This window comes from Oryzias latipes, chromosome 21 (genome assembly GCF_002234675.1).
Source record: "Oryzias latipes chromosome 21, ASM223467v1".
NCBI lineage: Eukaryota > Metazoa > Chordata > Actinopteri > Beloniformes > Adrianichthyidae > Oryzias > Oryzias latipes.
Genome location: NC_019879.2, coordinates 24,117,422 through 24,145,246, shown reverse-complemented (window position 1 = coordinate 24,145,246; position 27,825 = coordinate 24,117,422). Strand labels below are relative to the sequence as shown.

The 27,825-nt window shown below is 41.7% G+C and overlaps 1 protein-coding gene across 1 annotated transcript; it reads left to right on the top strand.

Moving 5' to 3' along the window:
• Positions 1–27,793, top strand: LOC101170720 (F-box-like/WD repeat-containing protein TBL1X). Its single transcript, XM_023950507.1, has 15 exons — positions 1–772; positions 19,855–19,959; positions 20,313–20,458; positions 20,620–20,839; positions 21,529–21,661; positions 21,864–22,005; positions 22,093–22,156; positions 22,287–22,384; positions 22,613–22,673; positions 23,419–23,540; positions 23,673–23,747; positions 23,822–23,949; positions 25,334–25,499; positions 25,579–25,680; positions 25,787–27,793. The coding sequence occupies exons 2-15, from the start codon at positions 19,902–19,904 to the stop codon at positions 25,811–25,813; spliced, it is 1,542 nt and encodes a 513-aa protein (XP_023806275.1). The 5' UTR covers positions 1–772; positions 19,855–19,901; the 3' UTR covers positions 25,814–27,793.
• Positions 27,794–27,825: the final 32 nt, after the last annotated feature.

Here is a 27,825-nt window from a genome sequence, read left to right as displayed (position 1 = left end):
TGAGCAAGGCGAAAGGAGAATTAATCAACCACTGTGTGACCAGGCAGGCGAAAAAGAGTGGCGCGTGGGGGAGGGGAGGCTCTTTAGAGCAACATGCTGAACTGTACGCAGCACTAAGGGCTACTTAGACTGAAGGAAACCATCACACACTGCGTTTCAATTGATACATTTGTTTACAATTAGCTTTAGCGTAAATTACATCTTATAATTTTTTTAATTAGAATTAAACTGAGGTGGAAAGCTGTTAACTTAAAGCGCCCCAAAACACTGCATCTTGTGTATTTGGGTGATTTTAACGGCTGACATTTAGCTCCCGGTTAAGCTAATTAGGGCAGCTAGCAACAAACGGCGTAATTAACTCTCTAATTAACCTGTATTTGGTGAGTCCTCACTTCAATATTCAGGTTTAAGGTCAGCCAACCTTCACCCCCCCACCTCCCCTGTGCTCGAGTCTGCATCTGTGCTGCCGCGTCTACTATCTGCTGCTCAGTGAACGCTGAAACTTCAGCCCGACACCACCAAACTTCACCGTGCCCCCCCGCGCGTCCGGCCGGGCTAACACTTTTTTATTTTTTTTCCGGGCGGCGGGGTGAATTTAGCCGGCGGTGAGTCACACGGTCCGCGGTAGAAACTTGAAAATATGACGATCATCAAAATGGGAGGAAAGTCTTTGCTGGCGTGCTGAAGTTGGAGGTTCTCCCCCCACCAACACCCCCGTGGAAGAGAGGAAGAGAGGTGGCGGACACCACGAGTTCACCCTCACGGTAAAAAGGTAAGCCCCACGGAGGCTCCCGGCGGTGCACTCCTGTATTATTATTATTATATTTGGGGAGGGGGGGTCTTTTGGATTCAGTCAAAGAGGATAATGACTTTGAGAAATGACGGCGCTGATTCAATGGCAGCTCACTCCACGTGTGCTGAAATCCCCCCCCCCCAGAAAGCTCCATTTTACGTGTTTTTAATGCAATTTCTCACAAGAAATCGTGTTCTGTGGTAAGCTAGCTACAAAAACACAAAGTTTGGGAGGTCTTATTTAATTTTAAAATGCATTTACTTTCTTTGACTTGTGTTGGGGAAATTCTGCCTTCATTTTGTACTCAGTAACACTCTAAAATCATTAAATAAACAACGTTGCACCGTTAAATCTACATCTGAGTTGTTTTAAGTGAGTGATATTCTTCATATTTACAGAGTTCTGAGGCGCATGCGTGGGGGAGGGGAAACATACAGTTCCAGTGGGCACTTGATGTTATTGTATAACCACAATGCTAGGCTGTAACTATGGACACATGCGTAGGAAATCCCATTTATTACAAAGCACTGAAAGACCTCAGACCGGAAATGGTTTATATTAAAGCATCTAAGGTGTTTTGACTCAGCTTACCATTGCTTGGTTTTAAAGAAAACACCAGTTTAAGCAAAGTTATTGAACATTTGTGTTTTTATTGAGTTTTTTTGTTTGTGTGTCTGGAGATGAGAAGTGAGCTACTTAACTGATGATTTACAACATTTAGTAGTGAGATTGTCTTAAGGCAACAACACGTTGTAACTACTTAAGGAAGCATAATCAAGTTAAAAAAGCCACTATGGCTGATTTAACCTACTCTACTTCTATTTTTATCTTTTGATTTTTGCCTCTAGTATTTGTTTTTCCAATAATCTCACTTGTTGAAATACTTGTTTTGGACCAACGTGATCCTTTTCGTTACACTTACAGACCCACTCCAAGGAAAATAAGCTTACGGGAGAAAGTGTAGAAAAATAGGATGACAGAAAAATGGTGGCGGGCTTACTCAGCGCTAACAGTCCCTTCCCACAACTCTGAGGTGGATTTCTAATGGACTACTGCCGCTCTGCAGAAGCTTTGCACTGAAAAATGACGGATTTAAAAAAAATTGGCTAAAAAATCATAAATAAAAGACCACTGGGAAGGCCTTTACAATAGTACAAAAGATGATCAGATTGGGCCTTCATGTTCTGGTTCAACACTAATTATTTTTTACAGCATTTTTATATGTTTATATGTTGGTTAGGAATAACGATTGGTCAATTGAATTTGTCTCGGTCAGTCAAGAGTTGTATTCCAACCATTGAATATCTTGAAGAAATTGTAGTAACTTTTTTGGATTGACCTATAATCAGACTGACTGTATAGGAGATCTGGACCGAGTGACTTAAACACCCAGAGAAAATGTCTTACTTTAGATCCCAATGACATTAAGTTAATTCCATTGCCCTTTTTTTCGTGATTCGGATGTTGCCATGTTAGAACCAAAAATCGTCAGTAAGCCGTGATTGGTTCGAGTCCGGATCAGAATTTCTATGGCAGCCACTCTCGCCAGACCGGAGTAACCATAATGGAAGGCCACACCTCCTCCACTTGAAAGCGGGCTCAGGAGAATCGGTCAAACGTTTCGAAGTTTCAATTCAAGACCACATATTTTTATCAATGCATCTGATTGGTCTGCTTATAAATTGAATAACTTGCACAACATAAATTTTTTTTTTAGGATTAGCAAGAACATGTTTAAAAAAGGTAGCAGAGCAAGAAAATTGTTATTTTACAACTATGACAAAGTAATAGCTGTTTTTTTCCTCGATAGAATACTTTGGGATTTCAGCTTTTTGCAGACCAGTGGTTACTTCTTATTTGGTACGTAAAGGGGTCACTGAGTCCAGTTCTCATATACAGTCAATGAATTAGACTATAAACTTAAGGTATTTCTGACTGGACTATGGTCTCCTGCTCAAACGAATGCTGTTGTTAAAGGACGAGTTAATGGCTAGCATTTATTGCTTTGCTTGTGCAATTTACTACAATTCAGACTTGCAGGCTGTATACGATTTTGTTGCTTTAGTGTCCTTTTTTTTAATTTAAAAAATAGTTTAAAAAAAATTTTTTTTTTTTTTTTTAGCAAGCCGATTCAAACTCCCAACATTCAGTTTCCCTCTTTTGTATGATTTCTGAACACAAAAGAAAACTGAATGACCCGCAATGTTTAAATACTCAGAAGCCATTCAAGTGACAGCTTAGCTTCTTCGCTTTGTATTGATTTCTTCCAAACCCACACTGCGGACTCGAATGGAAGAAAATGCAGTGTTTTGTTTCATGCACCAGCCGCTCTTAAGTAGGCCATGAAAGTCCATGAGAAAACCTTTATCAGGCTTGTGGTGCAGCAAATATTTCTGCAGCGGTATTTATTTATGATAGGCAATGGGAGAGGTGAGGCGTTCCTCCAGAGGAGACGTGCTGCGTTCTTGAGCTACCAGCCCCCTTGGCATAATACCAACTACTCTGAAATTACACCCATACTAGTACTGCCTGTTTGGAGGTTGTAGTAATGCATTTGATTACAATCTAAATTTGGGGCACGCTGTTTATCGTTTAAAGCAGTTTCTCAGGTTCCTGTCATTGCATGTGAAAAAACGCATCAGTTATCAGTCATGAGGTTAAAAATCTGTTTTTATGCACAGTTTTGTTTGGGTTCCTAAAATTTTGTTTGTCACCAATGGCTGCTGGTACCCGCTTCCAGCATCTGTTGGCAAGATTATGTCGAAAAAGACATCTGTTTGGCGAAATTGTTCTATATGCGCGTTTAGAAGGAAGTTACATGGAGATTGCAGGCAGATGACAGTTAAGGAAGTTGTGCAACAAGTAATGTGTGCCAAAGTGGGGAAACCTCTGAAGTTTCTGTGTTCTCTGGGCCATTTTTTTTCTCTTTCTCCCTTGTACTGTTTTGGGGCTGAGCTTTAACATTCACAGAGAAGGCAGTGAAATCCATTTTTGTGAGATTTGAAGACTTGATTTTTGTCAACATTAGTGTCAATGTAGCTTAGGCCCTAATATTATGCAACATAAGACACAAATATTACCCGTAAAAATGTGAACTGGAAGAAAAGCTTTCAAGGATTGTTTGAGGAAAGAGTTCTCTGGTAAAAAAAAATCCCCAATCAGACTTTCCTTAACTTTTAGATAAAAATAAAAATACTGGTAAATAGCCAGATAGATGACATACTTTTCTGAGATGTTTATACAGTATTTTAGATTTATTATTCCCACATGTTTGGGATGTGTTTCTATGGGACACAATTTTAATTTTACGCTGTGGCAGGTTTCCACTCTCATTGTTGGCTATAAATGGCTGTAAGAAATCATATCACTCCATACATAAACAAAATCATCAAAGATGGATCATTTTACAGTTAAAGGCTAAACTGAATCAAAATAACAATCTATTTAAGTTAGTTTTGTAATGGTGAACACAGTGAAAACTAAATTACTCTATTTAAAGAAAATATTACTGTACAGATGAAAAACTATCAGTTATTCAGCTGTTGGCATGGTGACAGATTTCTGTGAGGATCTGGTCAGAATTGGAAGTCGAGGTCAAATATTTAACACAAATGACAAGTCATTTTTTGTTAGTTCTTTTAGAAAAAATGATGTAAATTTACTAAATCTGTGAAGCTGTCCAGCATGAAACTGTGAAAATCCTGTTCTGTTTGAGCTCCTATACCTTCTTTTCATATATCATAGTCATTCGTTCCCAACAGAACAGCTATAATATTCACGTATTGGTTGATTAACTTGGCGTAGAGCTCGTCTGATTCAACTGATAGAAAATATTCCATAGTATAGAATATCATTTTCTCATGTGGCCTCAGGTTAGCAAGGCGTGGCTGGAAAGTATGTGAACCTGTTGTGTGAGAACACGCCTTATCTTTATAATGCATGACTATGAGACACAGAATCTGCTGGCAGTGATGTTAAGGTGTGCTATTTCTGCTGATTGTTATGAGCTCACGTTGTTTAGAGTAGAAGGTTAGACGAGTTCTTCTTTATCCTCCTTAATCTAACACACCTGAGTTAAGCGGACGGAATTTCTAATGGCGTGCAGGAACAACCACTGGCCTCATTCACACACCTGCTGGTTGCATCTGCTTAACCCAGTTCCTGCACTTTTGTGCTGGCTCTCGTGAGGCACTGAGATGGTTGCAGAAGGATTTCATAAACCCCCCACCCCCCCAATCTTTAGGATTTTAACTCCTAAAGAAGGATCTATAATTGTTCTGGGAATTATTCTGTTGAAATATATTTATATATATCGATGTGTTTTGTGGTAAATCAATCTTAAATGTTTGTCAAGCATCCATTTGAAGAGCTTTTGTTTAAAGAAACCCCGTGGATAATGATGCAAAATGATGAAGTATTCTGGAAGATTCACGTTTACCTCTTGGAATGCTTGGAGACTACAACGAGGATATTTGTCGGCTCTGATTGATTGGACTGTCCCCGGTTTTATTGTCTTTTTGTGCATTTATTTAGAGGGAATGACTACCAACCAACCTCCCCGGTCCTTATCGCCAGTGACTGTGCTAATGTGGCAGCTTGCTTCAAGTAGTCCCCTTTTGATGCTGAATAGGACCTACACCACAAGACGTGATCTCCTCCGACCAACAAGCAGAGAAGGGCTGCTTTTTATTCAGGAATATGTAGTTTGTTACAGAGCAGAGTTGATGCTCTAACTCTAAATAATTCAACACTTTCATTTTCTTTGTTCTAAGAGCAAGAAACTAAAATTTCTGAATGGATCTCAGGTTATCAGTCACAGCTTTGAAATGTGAACCTGTTTTTTATTGGTGCGTGCTTTAGCTTTGTTGCGGGTCCTTTGTTCTCTGCTCATACAGTATAAATTAAGGGCAAAATATTATTAGTAACTTGTTGTCTACATGTCAACGCAAATGAGAGATCCCATAGCCTGGTCCAAATGTCAAGTGGGTTATGAAGATTCTTTACTGGTCCTCCTGATTTTCTAGCAGATGGTGAAGAATTTTATATACTCTTTCTGATACAGGGAAGCAAAACTGAACTTTCTTTTTAGGCAACTGTTAAAAAGTATTAGAATTATGTGGAGTTTGGCTTAAAGGCTTTACTGTAGTTTTAAAGTGATATTTTCAAGTGGTTTTAATCTGCAAAGGTTTTCTCTGGGGCTTCAGTGTTCTCTCAGAAATTTCTGATGGATTGATTCTTTGAATATGTTTTATAAAAGCCTTTTCACATGTTTGTCTTTGTTGCTTGTGATTGACTGATGATGAGTCCCCCCTACACCAGAACTCCTTTGACGTCTGGGAAGAAGAGGCAGGCCCAGAACATGTACACACCGGGCATATGACGCGTGTTCAAGAATATGTTATACGTGGGTTCTTGAACGGTTTTCCCTGGCCAAGCAGGGAGAGGTTTCTTCTTCTTAATCTTTTTCTGCTGATGACTAGCTTATGTCCGTTACCTACAGTTGAGAGAGGTTTGGTGCAAAATATTGAAGCGGTGCAAATCTTGCTCCAGGCTTTTTCTGTCACAACTCTATTCCAGTACATGAAAGACTTGGCCGGCCACAAACTGCAATGAATAATTTCTCCTTCATAATCAATTTTCAAACAGTTGACACTTCTGTGAATTAAAAAGGATGCTATCTATATGTCACTACCAAATATGACTCCTTGATTGGTCAAAGTTCAACTGCTTTAACTTTCAACGTGCGTTCATTGGCTGCACGTTTTGTATGTAAAGCCCGAAAATATGCGTAGCTACGCGTGAACACGAGAGTTTTGAAAACGGAGGCCTAAAATATGCATTTATGCTCGTTTACGTAGACTTTTGATTTGAAGTAGTTGCTTGAACGTGCGCTGCTGAGGCTTATCTTGTGACAAAATACAAAACCACATTTTAAAATCTTTGTTCAAACCTTTTATTTGAGTTATGGAGTAACATCTCTTTGGTTTTTTACAATTCTTACTTGTTCATAAAAAATTGAGGTTCCAAAAAACAGGATGGTAGAAGCTTTTTTTATTTTGAAAGCACAAAGAGCTGCAGAGCTGTTATCAGTTGAGTTTAGCCGTGTTTAGTGAAGGTCCTTTTGTTACCCATCTCATTCACTCTTGGTGCAGCCGTGTTCTTCCCTTTCCTGTGCGTTTGTCAGCCGTGGTCGATCATAATGTCCTCCACGGCTCAGGTGTTTAAATGGAACTAGCCCAGGCTGGGGCTTGCAAACAATGCTGTTGCACGTGCACGCATATATCTGCACGTGCATGCATGTATAGATTCACAATCCGTCTGCTTTTCTTTTCTGAATGTTGGTTTGGTGGGAAACAGACCTCCAGATTACATAGAAGACTGTTTAATAAAACCATGGGTCGGACAGAGAAATCTTTGTTTTTGATGGGCAGTGAATTTATGTTGCACAGAAAAGCCACTGTTTGGTTACATTTATTGAGACCCATCATGTGTCTCCCTGTCCCATTGGCTAACATGTAAGCACACAAAGATGGCAAATATGGAGGCCTAAATGAAAATCAAATAATCTGTTTGGAGGCTGTTAAAAATGTTTGGCACTATACGTTTAATCCAAAGGTTAAAAGTGCATCGACCCTCTAAGCATGCTCAGTCTTGGCCAAATAAGGCTGACGGGCTCAACCTAAAGCTAGAGGAGCAGATGGTCAGCAGCCTCTGCCTTTTTTTTGTTTTTTTTCCACCTGTGTTACCAAGGTTTCCTACTCGACGTCAGGCATATCAATGGCTACGTTCACAGTGCAGGCCTTAATGCTTAATTCCGATTTTTTTTTTTAAATAATTCAATATTTTTTTGCAAGGCCGTTCACATTTCCAATTAAATGCGAACTTTTGTCATCGCCTGTGTGAACGTGGAATGACCCAGAAGTGACCCGCATGCGCAGAAGAGTACTCAATGGTGAACAACGTCACTCGTTGTTGGGTTTATCCCCCAAAATGCGGTCCAGCTCTTCGTTTGTTCCAGTCTTTAACCTCCTTGTATTTGGCTTGGAGGCTTTTTATGTTTTGCTTGCATTGGAGCCAGGATCGTCCTACGCTCGCCCATTTCACTAAAAATGTTTTCAAAATCCACCCGGTTGCAATAAGAGCCCTGGAGTTTGGCCTGAATAGAGCTGCCACCCCAAATATTAATCAAATCGGTGACGTCGTTTCCCTTCCGCTGACTGGTCTCAGCAGCATCGTCGGTTGATGTTTACGCTCTCGTTCCTGCCCACTTCAACGCGGAATGATGACGTTTGTAGCGTATCAATGACGTACGGGTCGGATACATGTTGCCTGGCTGTTCAGACGGAGGTCGCATTTCAAAAGATCGGATAAGTATCAGATTCAGGACCACATACCCAAGTGGCCTGGGTTACATTTGAACAGATCGGATGGGTGTCGTTCAGACTGTCATGAAAAGATCATATAGAGGTCGCATAGGGGCAAAAAAAATAGGAATTGGGTCGTTTCAGCCTGCAGTGTGAACGTAGCCAATGTCTGTCCAAATGCACCTGGAAAACTATCAAAAGTAGACATCAGATCTCCTGGCTCTTCTCATTCATACATTCATACAGTTTTCCTTCCTTCTTAATGTGCACACTCAGATCAATGCAGTCACATAGGGTAGAAATGCTTTACTATGTCAGTGATTTTATTGAAACTTTAATGCACACAGCATAAATCTTTTACATTTTCTCTATAAATAGCCTTACAATGAAACACATAGAGGCTTTATTAGCTTATTATTTATGTATAACTGTAATTTCTGCTGAAGTGTAGCTGCATTCCCGACGGTTGTATTTTCAGTTAAGCATGTATGCTTTTAATCATGTTAACATAATAACACAGAGAAAAAGCTTTTTCTGACTTCTCATGAAATACTAATTATGTCTGAGAAATGATCAAAGTATTTGGTGACTCTAGGTAAAGTACATCACCGTATGGAAAGCTGGTGGCTTCTCATATTCAGATTTTGATTTCTTCATATTTGAGCTTAGATGTTTCAGAACACATGATAAAAGTCAGCATGTTTCTACGGGATTCTTGCTTTACGGCTCTTGTATTTTTTCAGTTTTAAAACTCTGTCTTGATGTATGGAATCTGTCGGAAATTTGTACAGGTCGGGTTAATGTTTAGCCTTTTTGTTTTTATTTCGCAGAAGTGATGATATACATTTAAATTTAATTTTTTTTTTATGTTTTTTTAAAGCAAGGGGCTTTTCAAAAGCATGTTTTTCCTGTTTTCATGTGTGCCTTTGTTTCATATAAGGGAAAAAAAGATAAAGCTGCATTGACATCATTTTGAAGCAGGTTCTAGTCGTAGTTTTTAGAAAAATTTAAATCGCAAATGTATACAAGCCTCACTTTCTATTTTCTTTCCACTTATTTTGTGCCTTGAAAGGATTCTGGAGCCAAAGTCAGTAAGAGAATAATTTAAAAGGAGCAGAAAAAAGCATTTTTCTAATAAGACAGCAAGAATAGCAAGGAAATTGCTTTTACTTATATTTATTTTAGAACCGTATTGGGTTGCTTCTTTTTTGTTTTTGTTTTTTTGCATAACTGCTAAATGACTGTAGTGATGGAAATTTAGATCTGTTTTTACTTTTATGTTAATCCATATTTAAAATTTAAAAATGGCATGAATAGGACCTTTTTTTTAAAATAAAAATAATAATAATGGATTGGATTTTTCTGTGGTTTCCAGACGCTAAAAGCGCTTACAATGTGTGTCCATTATTCATTTACTCCTCATTTATACTAGACTGACAGAGGCGTGGCTGCCAGTACACACCTACAGCCCCTCTGACCATCACCAAGACATTCATATGGGTTCACACACCAGTGGAGCCACCCTAGAGGCAGAGAGGGTGATGTGTCTTGTCCAAGAAGACGATGACGGTTAGCTGGAGAAGCGGGGATCGAACCCTTCAATCATTGGCCGACCTACTCAACCACCTGAGCCTCTGCCGCCCCTCAAAATATTCAAACAATTATACAAATAAAGACTTTATTAGGTCCTTTGTGTTGTGTGAATTTTCAAAATATTTTCTTACAGTATGCATGCAGATCTGCATGCTGGATACAATATGCAGCTCTTTGTCTCTGCAGTCACACCTCAGGGTTAGTGTGGGTTTTAGTCTTTCCCAAGGAGAGTTCAGTGTGTGGCAGAGCTGGGGATTGAACTCCTGATCAGCCAACTGTGCAGCAGCGGCTGCTCAAATCTGGTTGAGAGAGGGGAAAAAAGGAAACGACCCTAAACGTTTTCCCATTTGTGCGCACTCGGCTGTTAAACGGCCAGTGTGGAGGACATGCACAGTCCGTGACAGGAAACCCTTCAGTGCGTGGCATAAGTGTCACATAGTGTAAATGCAGCGTATAGAAATGGAGGAGAGATGAAGACCAGGGTTTCTAACCTGCCCCGATGCCGGCTGTAGGAAAGCATTACAGGAACAGAGGGGTATTCAAGGTGGCATGAGCAGCTGTTGACAGGAAAAAAAGAAAAAGCAAGATGTTCTGGTTGCCATGGCAACACTTGTCCACTCCGGTGTCTCGGTGATTACAGCTTATTTGTGCAATTCTCACCTAGGAGAAAATTTGTCTTAACTTGCAATGTCAAGAACACACAGTTCCTTCGGCACAGAATTTTGTTTTGTTTTGTTTCTTACCTCATAAAATCTAAAATAAGACACGGCCTCCAGCTGAAGTGTTTTTTTGAGAGATGTATTTTCTATTGTGTTTATTTTTCTAGTCATTTCCATTATTTACGGAGATTAAACACAGGTTTGCTGTTTTAAGGCTAGTTTGACTTATTTCATATACACAACACAGTAATAATACAGAGGAGTTGCTGCCTGTGTAACAATTGTGAAACGTTTTGATTCTGGGTCAAACAGGTTATTCAAATTTGCAATAATGTGACATTCTTTTTAGGCTTTCTGTCTGAATTAACAAAGGCAGTCAGTCTTTTTGATTACATAAATGTACTATAGTGTATCATATTCACATTTAGGATCATCTAACATTCAGACCACATCATTACTGGCTGAAGTCGGAATTACGCTGTGTAGAAAGTACTAACAGCAGTCATTTTCATTTGATGTTAACAGCGGGTTGCAGTTTGTCACAAAACAAGTCGGTTCAAGGTTTCCTTGATTAAACTTGGGGTTCTTCTTGACCAGAGATGTTTGGTCTACTCCAGAGCTTGTTTCTTCAAATAGTCTCTTTTGTTTGGCAGGTGCAAAAGCTTATCTAAACTCTGGTGCGGACCAAACCAGTGATCCATCATCAACTGATAATTTAGGTTTGGGTTTGCTTGCATGTGAACCCAGATGTGGTTTACTACAGTGCAGATGCACCAGAGTGAAAGTTTTTTATTGATTTTTTTGTGTGTGTATTTTGGGAAGTATCACCTCCAGACAGTCAGCTGTTCCAATTGTTGGTGGTCAGCTGGTGTAAAGCTGACGAAATCAAACAATGGTTTGATTTTTTTAAGTGCTATAGTTTTTGTAGTAAAAAACATACTTTCTGCATAGTTTTTACTTAGGAGCGACTTGTATTGGATTTTATAAATAATTAAATTTATTAAATTGATTTCATAATTAATAGGCTTGTGTTTGGTAATTGTCCCGCTAACAACTGCTAGAGGGCATTGTAGGTTTGTGTGTCAGTATTTGCTACTGACTGCCCTGCGCAAAAGGAAGAATTTAATGGATGAAAGGAACTTTTGTGCTTTAAAGTGATAGTTAGGTTGACTTCTTGCCATGGTTATCTGAATAATTGCTCATATGTTAGGCTAATATACAAGAAACTTCAATTCCTTCAATGTTTCATGAAGCTAAATACAGTTACGATAGTGAAGCGTAAAGCATCTATTATTGTTGTCTATTACGTTATTACGATTTGCCTTTCAACATTAAATATCCGTTCTTGGTACCAAGTTTTGTTAAACAAATTTCTCCTAGAAGTGCAACTTATACTTGAGTGCAACTTGTATTTTTATTTTCTTCTCTATTGCGCATTTTTTGCATTTGCAATTTGTACTCCGTAGCAACTTAGTCCAAAAATGACTGTAGTTGACCCCCTACCTGTACTAAGTTGCAGTTTTTGTTTACATTTATTTATTAAGTAGGCCCGTTTATCCAAAGTGATTGACAGGATTTCCTGTGGAGGGAAGTGTCTTGCCCAAGGGCATTATGTCTCTCAAAATTATCTGAACAATCAGCCAACAAATTGGTGAAAGGTTGACTAACCCAGTGAGCAACCTCACAGGATTTCCTGCAGGTAAAGGTTGAAACTTTTAAGATTGTCGAGAGAAAGCTGCATTCATGTGTTAGCTGTGACATGAGATGATTTTCCATCTGTATAAATGTTCTTTCACGTTTGTAGGTATGTTTTAAGTAGAACAAAAGGAAGGTAAATAACCTGCAACTCTTATTCCTTTAACTGATGGATGAAGGCAGTAAGGTTGGAAGTAAGAGATCCTTTTTGTCCATTAGTCATATGAACAGCTTTTTCAAGGTGGGAGTGCTGCAGTTTCAGTCTGCCTTTCTGCACAGTTGCACAAGGAAAGAGGGGATATTGTTGTTCTCTTCTACGCTGCCGGTGTAGACTCGCAGAGCCAATTAGACCTGTTAGAGGTTTGACATTTTGACATTAGTGTGTGACTTGTTTCTAGGGAGTTTCTAGACACACTCGACTGCAAACACAAAAGAGCTTGGCCAGTACTACAAAAAGATATTTGTTTGATAGCGTAGCATATGGGACTTGGTTGGTAAGCCATAGTGAAACCAACACACACCATTACAGGACTTACTATGAATGCAGCTTTTAATGAGATAATACAGTTTGATCTCAGTGCTCTGCCTGTTTTAAAATGGTTAACTCCGAACATTTTAACAGCTACGTTTTTGCTTATTTAAAGGACCTATATCATGCAAAAATCAAAATATTATGTTATAAAACCAGCTATTTGGTTTTGGGTTTTTCCTTAATAAAAATGAAATTTTTAATGTTTAAAATCATGTGATGCTGTGTGAGTGTAGGTTTAAAGGGATATAAGATGCTTTTTATTTGAATCCCAGAAAGTCGTTTTTTTTCTGCCATATTTCCTCCTGGGATTGTTGGTCCTGAGCACAATTCTTGACCTTTGAAAGTCCCTTTTTCTTTTTGAAAGTCAACTCAACTCTACCAAATGCTGCAGTTCTTCAAATGACCACTGGAAGCTGGTTTCAGAAGAAAGCAGTTTATATAAATTCCAATGTTTAAAAATGAGCTTTTTCATTGCAACTTAGGGAGTAGGTGGTTGGCGGTAAAACAAACCACAAATATGAATCAAGTATCTAGTTGACAGGGTTTGTAGGGGTGGGGCTTGAAGTGGAAGAGCTTATTCTAGTTACATGTTTTAGTTTGTGTCTCTGTCATCACAACAGATAAAGGTTTCTTCTTTTTTTTTTGCAACATTTTCTTTCCTCATTATTAATGTTTGTCTAACAATTCTGTTCTCAAATGAGCAAATATTTGTATGTCTGACATTCAGGCAGACAATCCTCTTTAGAAAAGTACAGTGTGAAAACAAGCAAACATTTTTCTGCATTTCCCCTTTTTGCAAAACAAGTCACTATTGAAACTAACAACTGTTGCATTGCCTAAAAATACACTGAACGGGTCAAAGTGATGAATGAAACCCTGAAACTCTACACATTTATGTGTTCAAAAATGCACATTTTCTGTGTACAGTTTTGGGCCAGATTCGATTTGAGTCTATTTGTCTACAAGTGGATGCATCAGAATGGAGCGGAACGGGGAGCTTGTGGTGCGCCAAGCGTATCTTCTACACCACCAAATATGCTCTTTTTCCAAATTCATGTTTATTTTTCCCTGATTCACAATGATTATAAGTTGATCTGAATTTTGTATATATATGTCCTCCACCAGAAAATGCCACAAAAACATGTTAAAGATGCCAAACACGGAATTTTCAAATGTTTTGTCATGAAGGTCAGACAGCATTTTATTAGATAATAATAATAATAATAATAACCAAATTTTGGGACTGAGTAACTGATAACTTGAATTTAAGATGAGCTTTTGTAAACTATACAAAGATTGCACAGCATTCCTGCTTTGTCCCCAAGTGTCTGACTATTGGCTGTGGGGAGCTGGCATCTGCCAGGTTTTCATTCCAGCGGATTACATCAGCAGATATTTTCTCATGCGAGTTATTATCCTTTAAAGGGATGTTAATGAGCGGGTGTGGGTTGCAGCAGAAACCCGCCACTCTGTCATCTGGGTGCAGCTCTTCGCCCCTGTTTCAGAACCGAGGGCTGCCACCCGAAAGAAACTGTATGAGGAGTGTTTCCTCAACTGAGTGCGAGCCTCCCCCACAGTTTTCTGACCTACATTGGCTCTCATTGACTCACTGGATCTGAGGCAAGCAGCGACAGATCGCCCCTGCCTGCTCATGGAAACATGAAGATCAGGAAACCAAGTGCATAGAAATATCCAGAAATGTTGGGATTACCTATGTTGAAATTATTATAATCTCTTCTTCAACCCCCCCCCCTCTCTCTCTCTTTTGCACCCCCCCAGTCTGCAGCCAGAAGCTTCAAAGGCGGGTTTTACTCAGCAGTGCAGTTCAAGAGAAAATGGCTGCTGTTTCCAAGTCTTGTTTGCACATCTGTTAGGGGGGGTGACCGTTCAGGAGAAAATGGGGGCTGTGGTATGCCGGTTTTTTAACAGCATTGTTTTCAAGCCTACATGTGTAGGAGGCGACCGCTTGTTGAGCTGTTTGGTCCTTTTGTTGATGCGTTAAAGGTTTTGAGATCTGAATGGATTTTACCTGATTTACAAGACGTTTACGTTTTGAGCTGCTTTAAACTGGCAGTGATGGGAGTTCCTATGGCACAGATTAAATCTCCATATCCAGTACTGGTGATAAGATCGAGTTCTTTGTTATGAGATGTGCTTTTAAACGGATATTTATTTCCTTTATGGCTCGATCAGAAAAAGATTTCATGTTGTTTCTTTTATTGTTTCACCCCCTCCCCCATCATTGCCTACATACCAGTTCTGACCATGTCTTTTTTGTTTTTTTATCTTTGTTACTTGGTCTGGTGATTTTGCTCATTGAAATGGATTGACAAAAAAAAAAAACTGGTTTTATGTATTTGTAATAGAATGAAATAGAGTTTGTATGAGCTCCCTGGAGTTTGCACTACGCTAAACTCTATGAAAACAAGCACCAAAAGAGTGAGATTGTAGGAGCTCTTCATTGTCTTCAATTCTTAGTTTTCGTCATTTTTGGCAGCCTTAAGGCCCGTACACACCGGGATGAATTTCGCCCGCGATATTCGCCGACGTTTAACGCCTCGTGACTAAACAAAGGGCACCAATGTGAGTGTGCACACCGACGCGAAAAAACACCACGCGTCACTTTTTGAAAAACGCCTCGGGTTCGGTTTTTTTTGGTTTGATGCGCCGCGTCGAAAACTATACGACCAATGAGAATGGCGCTTTTGCACACGTGTCTGGAGCTTCTGAAGTTACAGTAAAACACAACTTGGGGGCGCTCAAATACAAAATTGCCTTTCTGAGGACATATACCAGCGAAGAAGATAGACGCCAAGTAGCGTCTACACTGCCGCGAAGAAACAATGACAGACATTCTAAAATATCCCCGAACCAAGCACCAGTTGGAGCAACTGGTGCTTGAAATGTTCATGTTTTCTTTGTATGATTCTGACAAACGCGTAAATATTTGCTCTCTTCTTCTGAGTGAAAAGCGACTTTAAGAAGCGTAAAGTTGCGCAGCGCCACCTTGTGTACGGGAGTATTTCTGTTTTACATTAAGCGCCATCTAATGTCAGGGAATGAAATTGCATGTTCACTCGGCTCATCGTCAGCGAAAATCGCCTGGGTGTGAACACAAAAAACGTGGCGAAAAACGCCTGGCAAATATTCGTGTGTGTACAGGCCTTTAGTTACATGCACCCACTCGTACAGGGGGTTGATCTGTAGGGGCGCTGCAGACCTTTGGGTCGTCCGGCGTGCATAGGGTTGTAGATGGGAGCAGTTGCATCTCAATGGGAGGTGTGTCTTGCATTTCCTTTGAGACACGTTAACACCTCAAGGGTTGCCATGAAACATACCATTGTTGTGTGTTTGGTAAGTGTATGGTGAAGTATTTGTAAGTATAACGTAAGTTGCACACTCATATATGACATAGGAGTGATAGTGGTGTACGGTGCCCTTACGCTGCACTCTAGCTGTTAGTAAGTTGTATTGGCTCCTTACTGATTCTGCACGCATTTGATGTGCAGGTGAAATGTAAGTGCGCGCGGGACCCCACACAAACTACGCTCTTATTGTTAGAATTTAGAAAATAGACAGTCGGCTTGGGTGAAAGAAACGTTCTCTAATTACTTGAACAACACTAAGTTGCCTCTTATGAAGTGTGCAGGTTTTGTAGGGGGTTGGAAAAATCCGTACAACAAATTTCTATCACACCTACTCCACCATTACTTATCCTTGCATGTTGTATAAGTGTTTGCTCCGACCTGTCGCCTTTAGCATGCCCGTAGGAAAAAAATATGCAGGAACCTTTTCTGTCTACGGGTTCATCGAAGCGGCATTGGACTACATCTCTGTTCAATCTAACACGAAGGGCTTGAAGTAAAAAAAACAGAGTAGGAGGTGCAAACTTCAGGAAATGCAAAACAAGGAAAAGGAGAATATATCGAGTCAGTTTATATGCACATATAGCATAGATTAACCTTAAACCAATACATTTAGTAGTTTACATATTAGCCCAAACAAAACACAGGAGATGGAAGAAACTGTTGCGTTCTGTATTTAAGGCAACAGCTCTTTCTTTCTCTGGGAGAACAACCATAGTACAGTGTTTATTTGTCAGACATATTTGTTCCAACATTAGCAGAGCCAACACTTCAACTATCGACTCTGAAGTTGAAAAAGATGACAAACGTATAAAAGTGAGAAAATCACCTCACTGCAAACATAGTTATTAGAAATAAGTCCTAAACCTACGACGAGAAACTGGATTTTGTAATGATTCCAATTCCACAGTTTATTAGCGCATATCTGGTTACAATCCGTTATGAGTTGCATGTAAACAAGCTCAGAGAGCAATAGGGCAAACCTTAAAAAAAGGGAAATTAGGACAAAGAAGTTTATTTTTTGGTAAATTGATGAAATGAGACGATTAGGACCAGTTTTGTGTATTTAATGTGCTTGTCCTTTCTTGTTGGTTCTTGTCTCTGATGGGCCCAGCTGTTTGTCCTGCCAGCAGTAGGGTCCAGTCCACATTCAAAACCTTTATTTTTAAACGTATATGCGCCTTCATTCCACCTTGAATGTGTGGTGGATCCTCAGTTAAATCAGTTAAAAGGTCTGTTCACGTTAAAGGCCCGTACACACCGGGACGAATATTCGCCAGGCGTTATTCGCCAGCGTTTTTCGCCACGTTTTTTGTGTTCACACCCAGGCGATTTTCGCTGACGATGAGTGGAGTGAACATGCAATTTCATTCCCTGACATTAGATGGCGCTTAATGTAAAACCGAAATACTCCTGTACACAAGGTGGCGCTGCGCAACTTTACGCTTCTTAAAGTCGCTTTTCACTCAGAAGAAGAGAGCAAGTATTTACGCGCTTGTCAGAATCAAACAAAGAAAACATGAATATTTCAAGCACCAGTAGCTCCAACTGGTGCTTGGTTCGGGGATGTTTTAGAATGTCCGTCATTATTGCTTCGCGGCTGTGTAGACGCTACTTGGCGTCTATCTTCTTCGCTGGTATGTGTGCTCAGCAAGGCAGTTTTGTGTTTGAGCGCCCCCAAGTTGTGTTTTACTGTAACTTCAGAAGCTCCAGACACGTGAGCAAAAGCGCCGTTCTCATTGGTCGAGTAGATTTCGACGCGACGCGTCGAAAAAAAAAAACGAACCCGAGGCGTTTTTTTTTTTTGACGCTTTAACGCCTGGCGTTTTTTCGCGTCGGTGTGCACACTCTCATTGGGGCCCTTTGTTTAGTCACGAGGCGTTAAACGTCGGCGAAAATCGCCGGCGAAATTCGTCCCGGTGTGAACAGGCCTTAAGGTTAAGTCTGCCCCGTGTTCCTGCTGTGTGCTGCAGCTATTGTTAAGTAATTGTCCCAAAAGTGCAGTAAAGTCTTAATGAGAGCCATATTCCCTGCAGGGATTCTCATCATTGACCCATTATGTCTTTGGATTAGTCTTAACTAATGCCTTTCTTTTCTGCTGTTGTGTTTGCATTTGGCAAGCTGCTGTTAAACAGTAGTTTTTGATAATGCTATAGTATTTTCCTGTGAATGCTGAACCCATTGCAATACCAATTAAATTTATTTTTGAAAGTCTCTGTTTATTGTATAAAATGTGTTAAACAGTTAAAGTGCTTTATGCCTATTTTGAGTAAAAAATCCTGGTTTCTGGTTTTTGGATTACAGGAGCGGCTCTGTTTCTGGCATTTTGTTGAGTTGCAGTAAAGCCGTTTGTGGATTTCAAGCTGTGGACCTTGTTTACCTTTAGACTGTGACATGATTCCCATTACTATAGCAACCTGAGCCATGAGGATGACATGCTTTGTGGGGCATGCAGGTCGCCTGCAAAATTGCCTTCTATTTTCTCACTGTGAAATAATTGCTCTTACAGTGTCTGTCAGGATTTTATCTGCTAGTTTTCGAGATGATGTTGTCCTTTTCAAACGTTTGTTTTAGAAATGGACCAAATTGAATTAGTCCCGTTTAAAATCCCACTTTCCCCGTCATTTTAACATCTGTTTTCTGGTTAAATGGGATCATGTTTCTGGAGTTTGGGAAGCTGGAATAATCTGAATCTGCTCATCACTTCACTGAGTAAACTAGAAGTGTGGCAGCACTTGGCTAACTATTTGGTTTCCATTGTTTGTTCATAAGAGGGGGAGTTGTGTCGTTGATGGTGTCCTGGTAGATAAGAGGAATGACTGCTGCTGTCCTCGTGGATTGTAGCTGAATCCCTCCAGGCTGCCTGTTGATTCCATTTCCAGTCGTTTGGTATGTAGCTGTAACTGTCCTGCGAGCCGCGGCTGTCCCGCTTTGATGTGGTAAGCCCTTCCTAGTCCCACATGGACGCCAATTAGCCAAAGAGAAACATGCTGACTGTGGTGGAAACGGCTCTCAGAGGCTCGTCTGTGGTGGAACGGAAATTCAAAATCTGACTGATAATCAGTCGAAACTGAAGAGAAGTGTCTGGACTTTTCATGCTGGTGTGGGTGTCGCGTAGGTCCGCCGTGTGTGCTACGGTGCAGTCGAGGTGGATTCCCTTTGATCGAATCAACCAGAGAGTGAAAGAGTGAATAATTCATGCTGAGTAACGTGTTCAGCCTCCTTGGCCGAACGCCAGTTTGTAATTGGGAAAGTGCTATTCTCTGTCTTTTTTACTCCGTTTCTCTTGTTTCTATGGCACCAGAGAGAATGTTGCGTGGGCCTGGACAGTTATGCAGCCTTCATACCTGACACCACGCCTGCAAATGCCAGCTCTTTAACTTTCTGGAGGGAGAGGGACACGTTTGCATGTGCAGTTCTTCTGCGTTCTCCTGTCGGGTTCTGTCAACAGCGTTTTGGGATGTAGTCTCTTCTTTTAAAGCTGCATTTCATCCCAGTCCCGCTTCATCAGAAACCTAACTAAAAGTGGTAACTGGGTCATTATGAGGAAGCTCATCGGAGTTCACAGGAGAGGCTGGATTAACACAGACGGCCTCATTAAGCCAGAGGACTTTCTGAAAGCTGGAGGTTTTGGTAACAACAGTGGATCCAACGGTTCGGTTAATTAGCAGCAGACATCACAAAACGAGCCCAAACAAGGAGTCTGTTGGGCTGCAGAACTGACATTGCAGGAAAGCCAGTGTCGTCTGCTGCCTTTTCCTTTTTAAATGCCATGCCAGTCAAAAATAAAGCTGTATGTGAGCTCGATGCCAGCCTGCAAACCTGAACTGTAATTAAAACATTGTTGTTTCAGGAGTGAGCTCATCCTTCCAGCAGACCCCCCCCCTTCATTGGGCTAAGATGAGTATAACCAGTGACGAAGTGAATTTCCTGGTTTACAGATACCTCCAAGAATCAGGTTTGTTTGCTTTCATTTATTGCTCATTAATTATATTTATTATGCGGAATTGTTGGAGTAACCTTCATGGTAAATGTTAAAATAAAAAAAGAATAGAAACGTTTGTTTCCTTTGATAGAATAGAAACTCCCCTAAATGCTGCATTTGAGTTTCAACAAATCCTCAGTGCTGCTTTATTATTGTTTATAAAACGTGACAGACTGTCCTTCACACTGGCTCTGGCATCCTCTTTGAAAGTGGGAAATGTCATTCTTGTTATGCAACGTGGTGTTGAGCCTTATTTGGGTCAGACGAAGCTTGTTCTTCTGAACATTTGTGTTTCTGTTTGTGCACATCTGCTGTTTTGTCTTCAGGTTTCTCCCACTCAGCGTTCACATTTGGCATCGAGAGCCACATCAGCCAGTCTAACATCAACGGAACACTAGTGCCCCCTGCAGCCCTCATATCCATCCTGCAGAAAGGCCTCCAGTATGTGGAGGCAGAGATCAGCATTAATGAGGTAAAGTTTGCTGCTTTTGCTACATCATTCAAGACAAACTTGGATGTATTTTAACATTAAACTGTTTTCACGTGTCAGAGACCTGGAGGAAGCTTTTAAAAACGTTGTTTGCCTCTTATAAGCCGTTCCACAGTGTCACTAATTGTAGCGACTCGTTCCAGGACGGTACGGTCTTCGACGGTCGACCCATCGAGTCGCTGTCGCTCATCGACGCAGTGATGCCAGACGTGGTGCAAACGCGGCAGCAGGCTTTCCGCGACAAACTCGCCCAGCAGCAGGCTGCATGCACCACTGCAGCTTCAACTTCTGGGAACCAGCCAAATGCACCAAAGAACGGAGAAGCCACCGTAAACGGAGAGGAGAACGGCACTCACGCCATGAGTAGGTCCAGTTTTCTCCCATCACCTCGCAGCAGGGCCGGAAGAGGAGGGAATCGGAGAGCAGACTTCTCGTGTAAAAGCTTTCGTGTAAAAAAAAACTTTTTTCTTTTTCACACCAGTGGCTGTACTTAAACTTAAATTCAAAATTCTTGTGCGGTTTAACTCTTTAGACCTACAGCCGCCCTGTCATTAATCATACGTGATAACAAGGCGCTGTCCATTTCTTTTGTGGCTGAAATCAGAGAGGAGCAGATCAGGTGGAGGAACAGACAAAGAGAACAAGGAGTAGATGTTTTTTGTTTTTTTTCCATTCTTTATAAGAATTTACGGTCACCAGATGGCAGCAGGAGGAGAATGTTAAGGTCAAAGGAAATGTGTAGAATTTGCAGACATGATTCCAAAACTCAAATAGGACATTTTTCCCCCGTTTTTACTTCAAAGTTTATTTAGAAACTCACAACAAAGAAACTGAAGCTTAAGTATGCAATTTAGTAGGAAAAACAGAAATACAAGAAAGCTATTTTAAAAAATAAAATACATATTTACTGTTGTAATTCTGTAGAAGCAGCACACTGAAATCCCAGTAACTGATGTACTTGTTCATATTTACTAGATCATATGGACATTGCAACCTGGAGGTGTGGTTTTGGCGATTTATGGTGCAGCTCTAATGGCGTACACTCTCCTCAGATAACCACAGGGAGCCCATGGAGACGGATGTTGACATTGAGATACCAGCCAGTAAAGCCACAGTGCTGCGAGGCCACGAGTCTGAAGTCTTTATCTGTGCCTGGAACCCCGTCAGCGACTTGTTGGCCTCTGGGTGGGTCCCCTGCTCCAGATTACCTGTTTTTATTTTTCTGAGCCTTTTTTGTGTGCAAGAGTCAATGTTTTACCTGATGAGATTATCAACGTTTTCACTTATTCAAGAACATTTTTACTGTAACAAAAATAAAAGGTCTGTCAGACAAGAAGTGCAGGTTTTCTTCATTCTGCATCCTGACCTCCCTGTGTTTGCTGTTCAGCTCGGGCGACTCCACCGCCCGCATCTGGAACCTCAATGAGAACACCAACTCCAACTCCACCCAGCTGGTGCTGCGCCACTGCATCAGAGAGGGCGGCCAGGATGTCCCCAGCAACAAAGACGTCACCTCACTGGACTGGAATGTGAGCTTTGGCATCCGCTCATCTCTCGTCTTTTTTCCTCAGCTGAGGACAGACGAGTAACAGAGATGTTTTGCTTCCATCCGACAGAGCGACGGGACCCTGCTGGCTACAGGTTCATATGATGGATTTGCCAGGATATGGACCAAGGACGGTATGCCATCCATCGCTGTCACACTCTCTCCTTCCCTGGTCATCCTTCTTTTTGTGAAAAACCCAAACAATATTGGTTTAGTTTTAGAAAATGTTTAAGAAAGTTCATTAATTTAAATTTAATTCATCAGGAAATCTGGCCAGCACTCTGGGGCAACACAAAGGACCCATATTTGCACTGAAGTGGAACAAGAAGGGAAACTCCATCCTCAGCGCTGGTGTGGATAAGGTACTTCTTTTATGCTGTGTTCTTAAATAATTTGACTTTTTTGTTGTTAAATCTAAAAATGTTATCCATAAACTGCAGAGCAAATTCTACTATCAAGTCTTTCGTTAAAGACTAAAACTAAGAATCTCACCTCAATAAGTTATGCAGGCATCAGAGTTCTGTTTAAAACTGACAGTGAATGCTGGGAAATGTTGTTGAAATGACCTTTTTTTTTTTCCAATCTTCCAGACGACAATCATTTGGGATGCACACACCGGGGAAGCCAAGCAGCAGTTTCCTTTTCACTCAGGTGAGTGAGACTACTCCCTGGTAGAAAATAAAACCCGTTACCTCCATCGCTGTAGCTTTCCACTCTAAAAGATAAAACCAGGTTCTAATGGCACTTTTTGACCCGCTGAGGAAGAAAAAAGTTTTTTTTGTGTTTTTGTTGTGACACAAATGGTCCCAAATGTCACATATGAGTCCTGTAGAAAAAACAAAAAAACCTTATTTTAAAATACATTTGTATTGCATTTTACATTATGTTTTAATACTATTAAAAGTATACCTGTTTGGATTAGTAGAAATATATATTTTTTAAAAAGTCAAACCTATTACAGTATTTGCAAATTAAGAAAAGAAAAACCTAAAATTATGTTTTTATTTAAGAAAATACAGTGATTGTAATTAGGGCTGTGGGATTAATGAATGTAATCCATTCATTAGAATTAAATGTAAGGCTTTCCCCTTTACGCTTACTTTCTCTGCTTTGGTTCCTGGTGTAATTTAGAAATAGAAGGTTTCTCAAAAGCTAATATGAGAGTTTTCTAAGAATATGAGACTTAATATTTCTTGAATGAGTCGGCCTGAGTCTGAAACAGTGGCTCCTTATTAAAACCTTAAAAACCAAGCTGGAAAAACTCATCTAAAGGAGTAAAGTTTTAGCCTCTGCTCTGCTTTCAGTCTATTTCCTGTTAGCATCATTTACCAGAATAAAAGCCTTTGTTTAGTTGGGTGTTGTCGTGAGTCCTGACGGCGTGTGAATGCTTCCGCAGCTCCGGCGCTGGATGTGGACTGGCAGAACAACACCACCTTTGCCTCCTGCAGCACAGACATGTGCATCCACGTGTGCCGCCTGGGCAGCGACCGGCCCCTCAAGACCTTCCAGGGCCACACGGTGAGCGCGTCCTCCGCCCCCCCCCCCCCCCCCCCCCCCCCCCACACACACACACACACACACACACCCTGACCTCGTTTCAGTCCAGGCTGCCGCAGCCCCTCACCTAACCAGTGCCGCCGCGTTTTTCAGAATGAAGTCAACGCCATCAAGTGGGATCCATCGGGTATGCTGCTGGCCTCCTGCTCAGACGACATGACCTTAAAGGTGAGAGGGGTCCACACGGATGTGAGGCGCTGAAAGTTGAATACGGCGGCTTATTTTCATAATGTCGCACGCAGATTTGGAGCATGAAACAGGATTCCTGCGTCCACGACCTCCAGGCTCACAGTAAAGAAATCTACACTATTAAGTGGAGTCCCACAGGGCCCAGCACAAATAATCCCAACTCCAACATCATGCTCGCCAGGTAGGAAACCTGACCTGTAATGCAGAGTTACTCAGCTTTTGGTAGTCTGGGTTCTGCTGTCGGAGCAGACTGTGCTGAGGCGCATGTTAATGTGTTTGGACTGAAACCCCAGATTTACTGCTTGGCCCGCATCTTGACCCAGATGTGCTCACACATGTCAGCGATCCAATGCAAATGCCATAAGGTTTTACCGCCCATCCCAACAACCCAGCATGCCTGACTGCATTTCATGCGGAGGGAAAAGTGTCTTTGCTCGAGCAGAAATCAACAATGTGTTGAAACGCTTCTAGAATTCCTTCAGTGAGGGCTTTTCCAAAGTAGAGCTTTTTCCTTTTAGCTTTGATTTGTTGTTCCGCTGAGATTTTGAACCCATTTTATTTCTTAGTGGTGAAGAAACTGTTCTGAAGAAGAACTTTAAAGTCTTCAAAATTACAAAGAGAGTTCCTGGATTCTTTTTTTTGATGAAATATTACAGACCTCTCATCTTTAAATAGGGTTATTTTTGGCAGAATCGGTGACTGACTAATAGTTTTTTACCCCTCCAAATGTGAGAGAGGGTTACTGATAAAGCTTATGGTTATAAACGATGAACAGAAGGTGTGGTCATGTGACTTTTTGGTTGGTTTGGGTTTACTGGTGGTGAAATTCAGCCCTTTTGGTTGCTGCCATCTTTGTACTCCAACTTGAGACTTTTGTTGAAAATGGAAAAAAAGGTGAAAACAAGCCTGGAAAAAGGCAAAGTAAGGTGTTTGGAAAGCTGAGAATGTCTGTCAAAACCCATCGTTCAATTAAAGCTAAAATGGGTTAATAAATAATCAACCATTGTGCTGTTGTCATGGATACAAGATTTTTCACAAAGGGTGGAAAACAATTTTCAAACCTGTTCTTAAACATTGTTTGCTTTTGTTTCTCACTGGAACAAAAGTTGATTGTAAATGTGCAGATCAAGCCCCCTAGTGGTCACAGAGTGAACTGCCCTGCCCTGTACTGAAAGAGCTTCAACACAGAAGTTAAATATATCATTCATTCATTCATCTTCTGCTGTTTTATCCCTTTTGGGGTCACGGGGCTGCTGGAGCCTATCCCAGCCACTTTTGGGCGAAGGCAGGGGACACCCTGGACAGGTTGCCAGTCTGTCGCAGGGTCACACAAATCACACGCGCATGCACACTCGCAATTTACAGTAACCAATTAACCTATGAAGCATGTTTTTGGATGGTGGGAGGAAGACCCCGGAGAGAACCCACGCATTCACGGGGGGTGAGGCAAGAGTGCTAACCCACTGTGCCACCGTGCAGCCCAATAAATATATGGTTGAACTTATTGAGTGAGGCTGAAATAGGAGGAAGACGCTGTGATCTCATTGACACCTCCCCCCACACAGCGCGTCCTTTGACTCCACGGTGCGGCTGTGGGACGTGGAGCGCGGCGTGTGCATCCACACGCTGACCAAACACCGCGAGCCCGTTTACAGCGTGGCGTTCAGCCCCGACGGCAAGCACCTGGCCAGCGGCTCCTTCGACAAGTGTGTTCATATCTGGAACACCATGGTAAGGGGCCCCCTGTGGTTTCATTCGTTTAGCGGACACTTCTTCAGGTTGTTCAGGGAGTTTGTTTGCGCCTCTGCAGACGGGAGCTCTGGTGCACAGCTACAGGGGGACCGGGGGCATCTTCGAGGTGTGCTGGAACAGCACTGGAGATAAAGTGGGTGCCAGTGCTTCAGACGGCTCGGTAAGCCATTCCTGTTGACCCTGATTATAGTCTCTTAAGTGGGTATTTGTTGCCTCAGTGGCCTAAAATATACAGTTATTGCAACCATTATCTTTTTCAATTTCAGGTTTGTGTTCTTGACCTGCGAAAATAGCTGACCTGAGACTTAAACGGATCCTCGAATGTGCAGAAAATTGCCTTCTCCTGACGTCAACAAACACCCCCTCCTTTGTCTGGAAGGGCCGTAAAGGTGGACTCCAATGAAACCCTCACAGGTGTAGACCCAGATGCTGCCAGCGGCTTGAACAGCAGCTGAGTTCAATGCAGCTTGTTAACGCTTGTTTTCTAATAAGTCTGAGGCAAGATGGAAACTGGCTCAGAAATCCCCAAAAAGTGGCCTTGGCTCCCCGGGTGCGTCCGAGTATTAACAGGTTCCTGATGACGACGTGCGGCGCTCGCTGCGGGTCCAGCTGTTGTGGAGCTGCGAGGGTGGAAACGCAAAGATGAGGCGGGTTTTCTGAAGGAAGGAGTGGTAACAAGAGCCAGGTGTCGGGACTGTGCGGAAGGAAGGCTGCGGGGTTTACGATTCCTCCGAGGAGGCGTTACTTAAACGTCGACGTGAATTAACCACCAACGGGGTGGGCGTGGCTGACGCCCGGCTCCCAGGCGGCGCTGCTGTCCCCTGACGAGGTGCTCGACGACTCCTGCGTGGAGGAGTCCGTCATCAGAATGGCTGCTGCCGGTGTTTTGGGATGTTCTTGAATGTCGCCGCTGCCTGGTGGTTCTTAGCTTCATCATGTGACCTGAGATGGAAAAAAAAAAAGACGTGGAAAAGGTGTGAACAGTGTGGCTTAAAGAGTCTAACTCCCTTTTTTTTGGATGTAAATTTCAAGAATGTAAAGAAAAAAATGTAAATTAGATTAATACACAGACTTATATACTGTGTATATATATGTTTATATACAGTACACTTTATTGCCATCTATAGGGGGTCTTTACGGCTGAAGCTGTCGCATCTTTTTTTTATCAAAGTGCATGTCTCAGTTTCTGTCAGTGCAGTCTTTCTGAACTCTGCCATCCTATCAGCTGTTACGTTTTCTGTAGAATCAGTTAGAAATGGTATCATGCAGTCGGCCCACACAACACCTGCATCCATGGCGTAAACGGTGCAGGAGATGATGTTTTTTTAAAACTTTTAATGGCTTTAAAGTTTGTGTGCAGACGGAACACCGCGGAGCGATCAAACCCCCAACCCCCAGAGAGTTCTTGCAGCTTAATCTGCATCACTGTGTTTCCTGTTTGGCACTTTTTCCTCGTCAGGCTGCTGAGCTGTTAGATTCCATCGCAGCCAGAAAGTGGCGTTTATGCAAAAAAAAAAAAAAAAGATAAAAGTTGACTTTATGGGTTTTAGCTGATCGGAAGGCCTGAACTGCGAAGCCAGAAGACCTCAGGTTCAAGCCTGATGTTCCATCACCGCCAGTCTAAGCCGTCTTCCTGTCCTCTGAGCATCAGGATGATGAGGAAAACTTCGTCTTCAAATCTTCACTTCAACGGCGTCCACATTCTGCAGCTGCAGCAGCCCCAACATGTAGTTAGAGAAACGCAGCTCAGGATTCATGATTGTAAACAAAAGAACGGCCTCCACTGAAGCTCCAGAGGAAAGCGTCTGCGCAGACTCGGCTTCGCAGCTCAGGCCTGCGGGTGCAGCTCTGCAGACACTATAAACCACCTCCACTTCATTTGCCTTTTTCTAGGTCCCTCATCTTCTGCCAGAGCAACATGAAGTGCACTTTTTGTATTAGTGGATGCTGCAAATTTTCAATGAAAGTGAAGGTCCAATGTTTAAACTTTGCCTTTTTTCCCCCCGCCCCGCCCCTCCTCTCCATCTCAAATGATGGCGTTCTAATTGGTGTTCATCGATTTCTCACATTTTGTATTTTTCATTTGCTGAAGGCCTTTATTGTCTGTGTCAGACTGATAATTGGGCTGCGGGTCGGTGGGACTTTCCCAGCGAGCGGAGAAGCCCGGTTATGGGACGGGTGCTGTGGCAGTGACACCCGCCCCCGCTGTCACCTGTTTCCAGGCAAAACTTTGAAGTCATTCAGTGTCTCAAATAAATGACTCTATTTTTATATCAGAGAGCTGCTGCCTTTTGATTTCTGGATT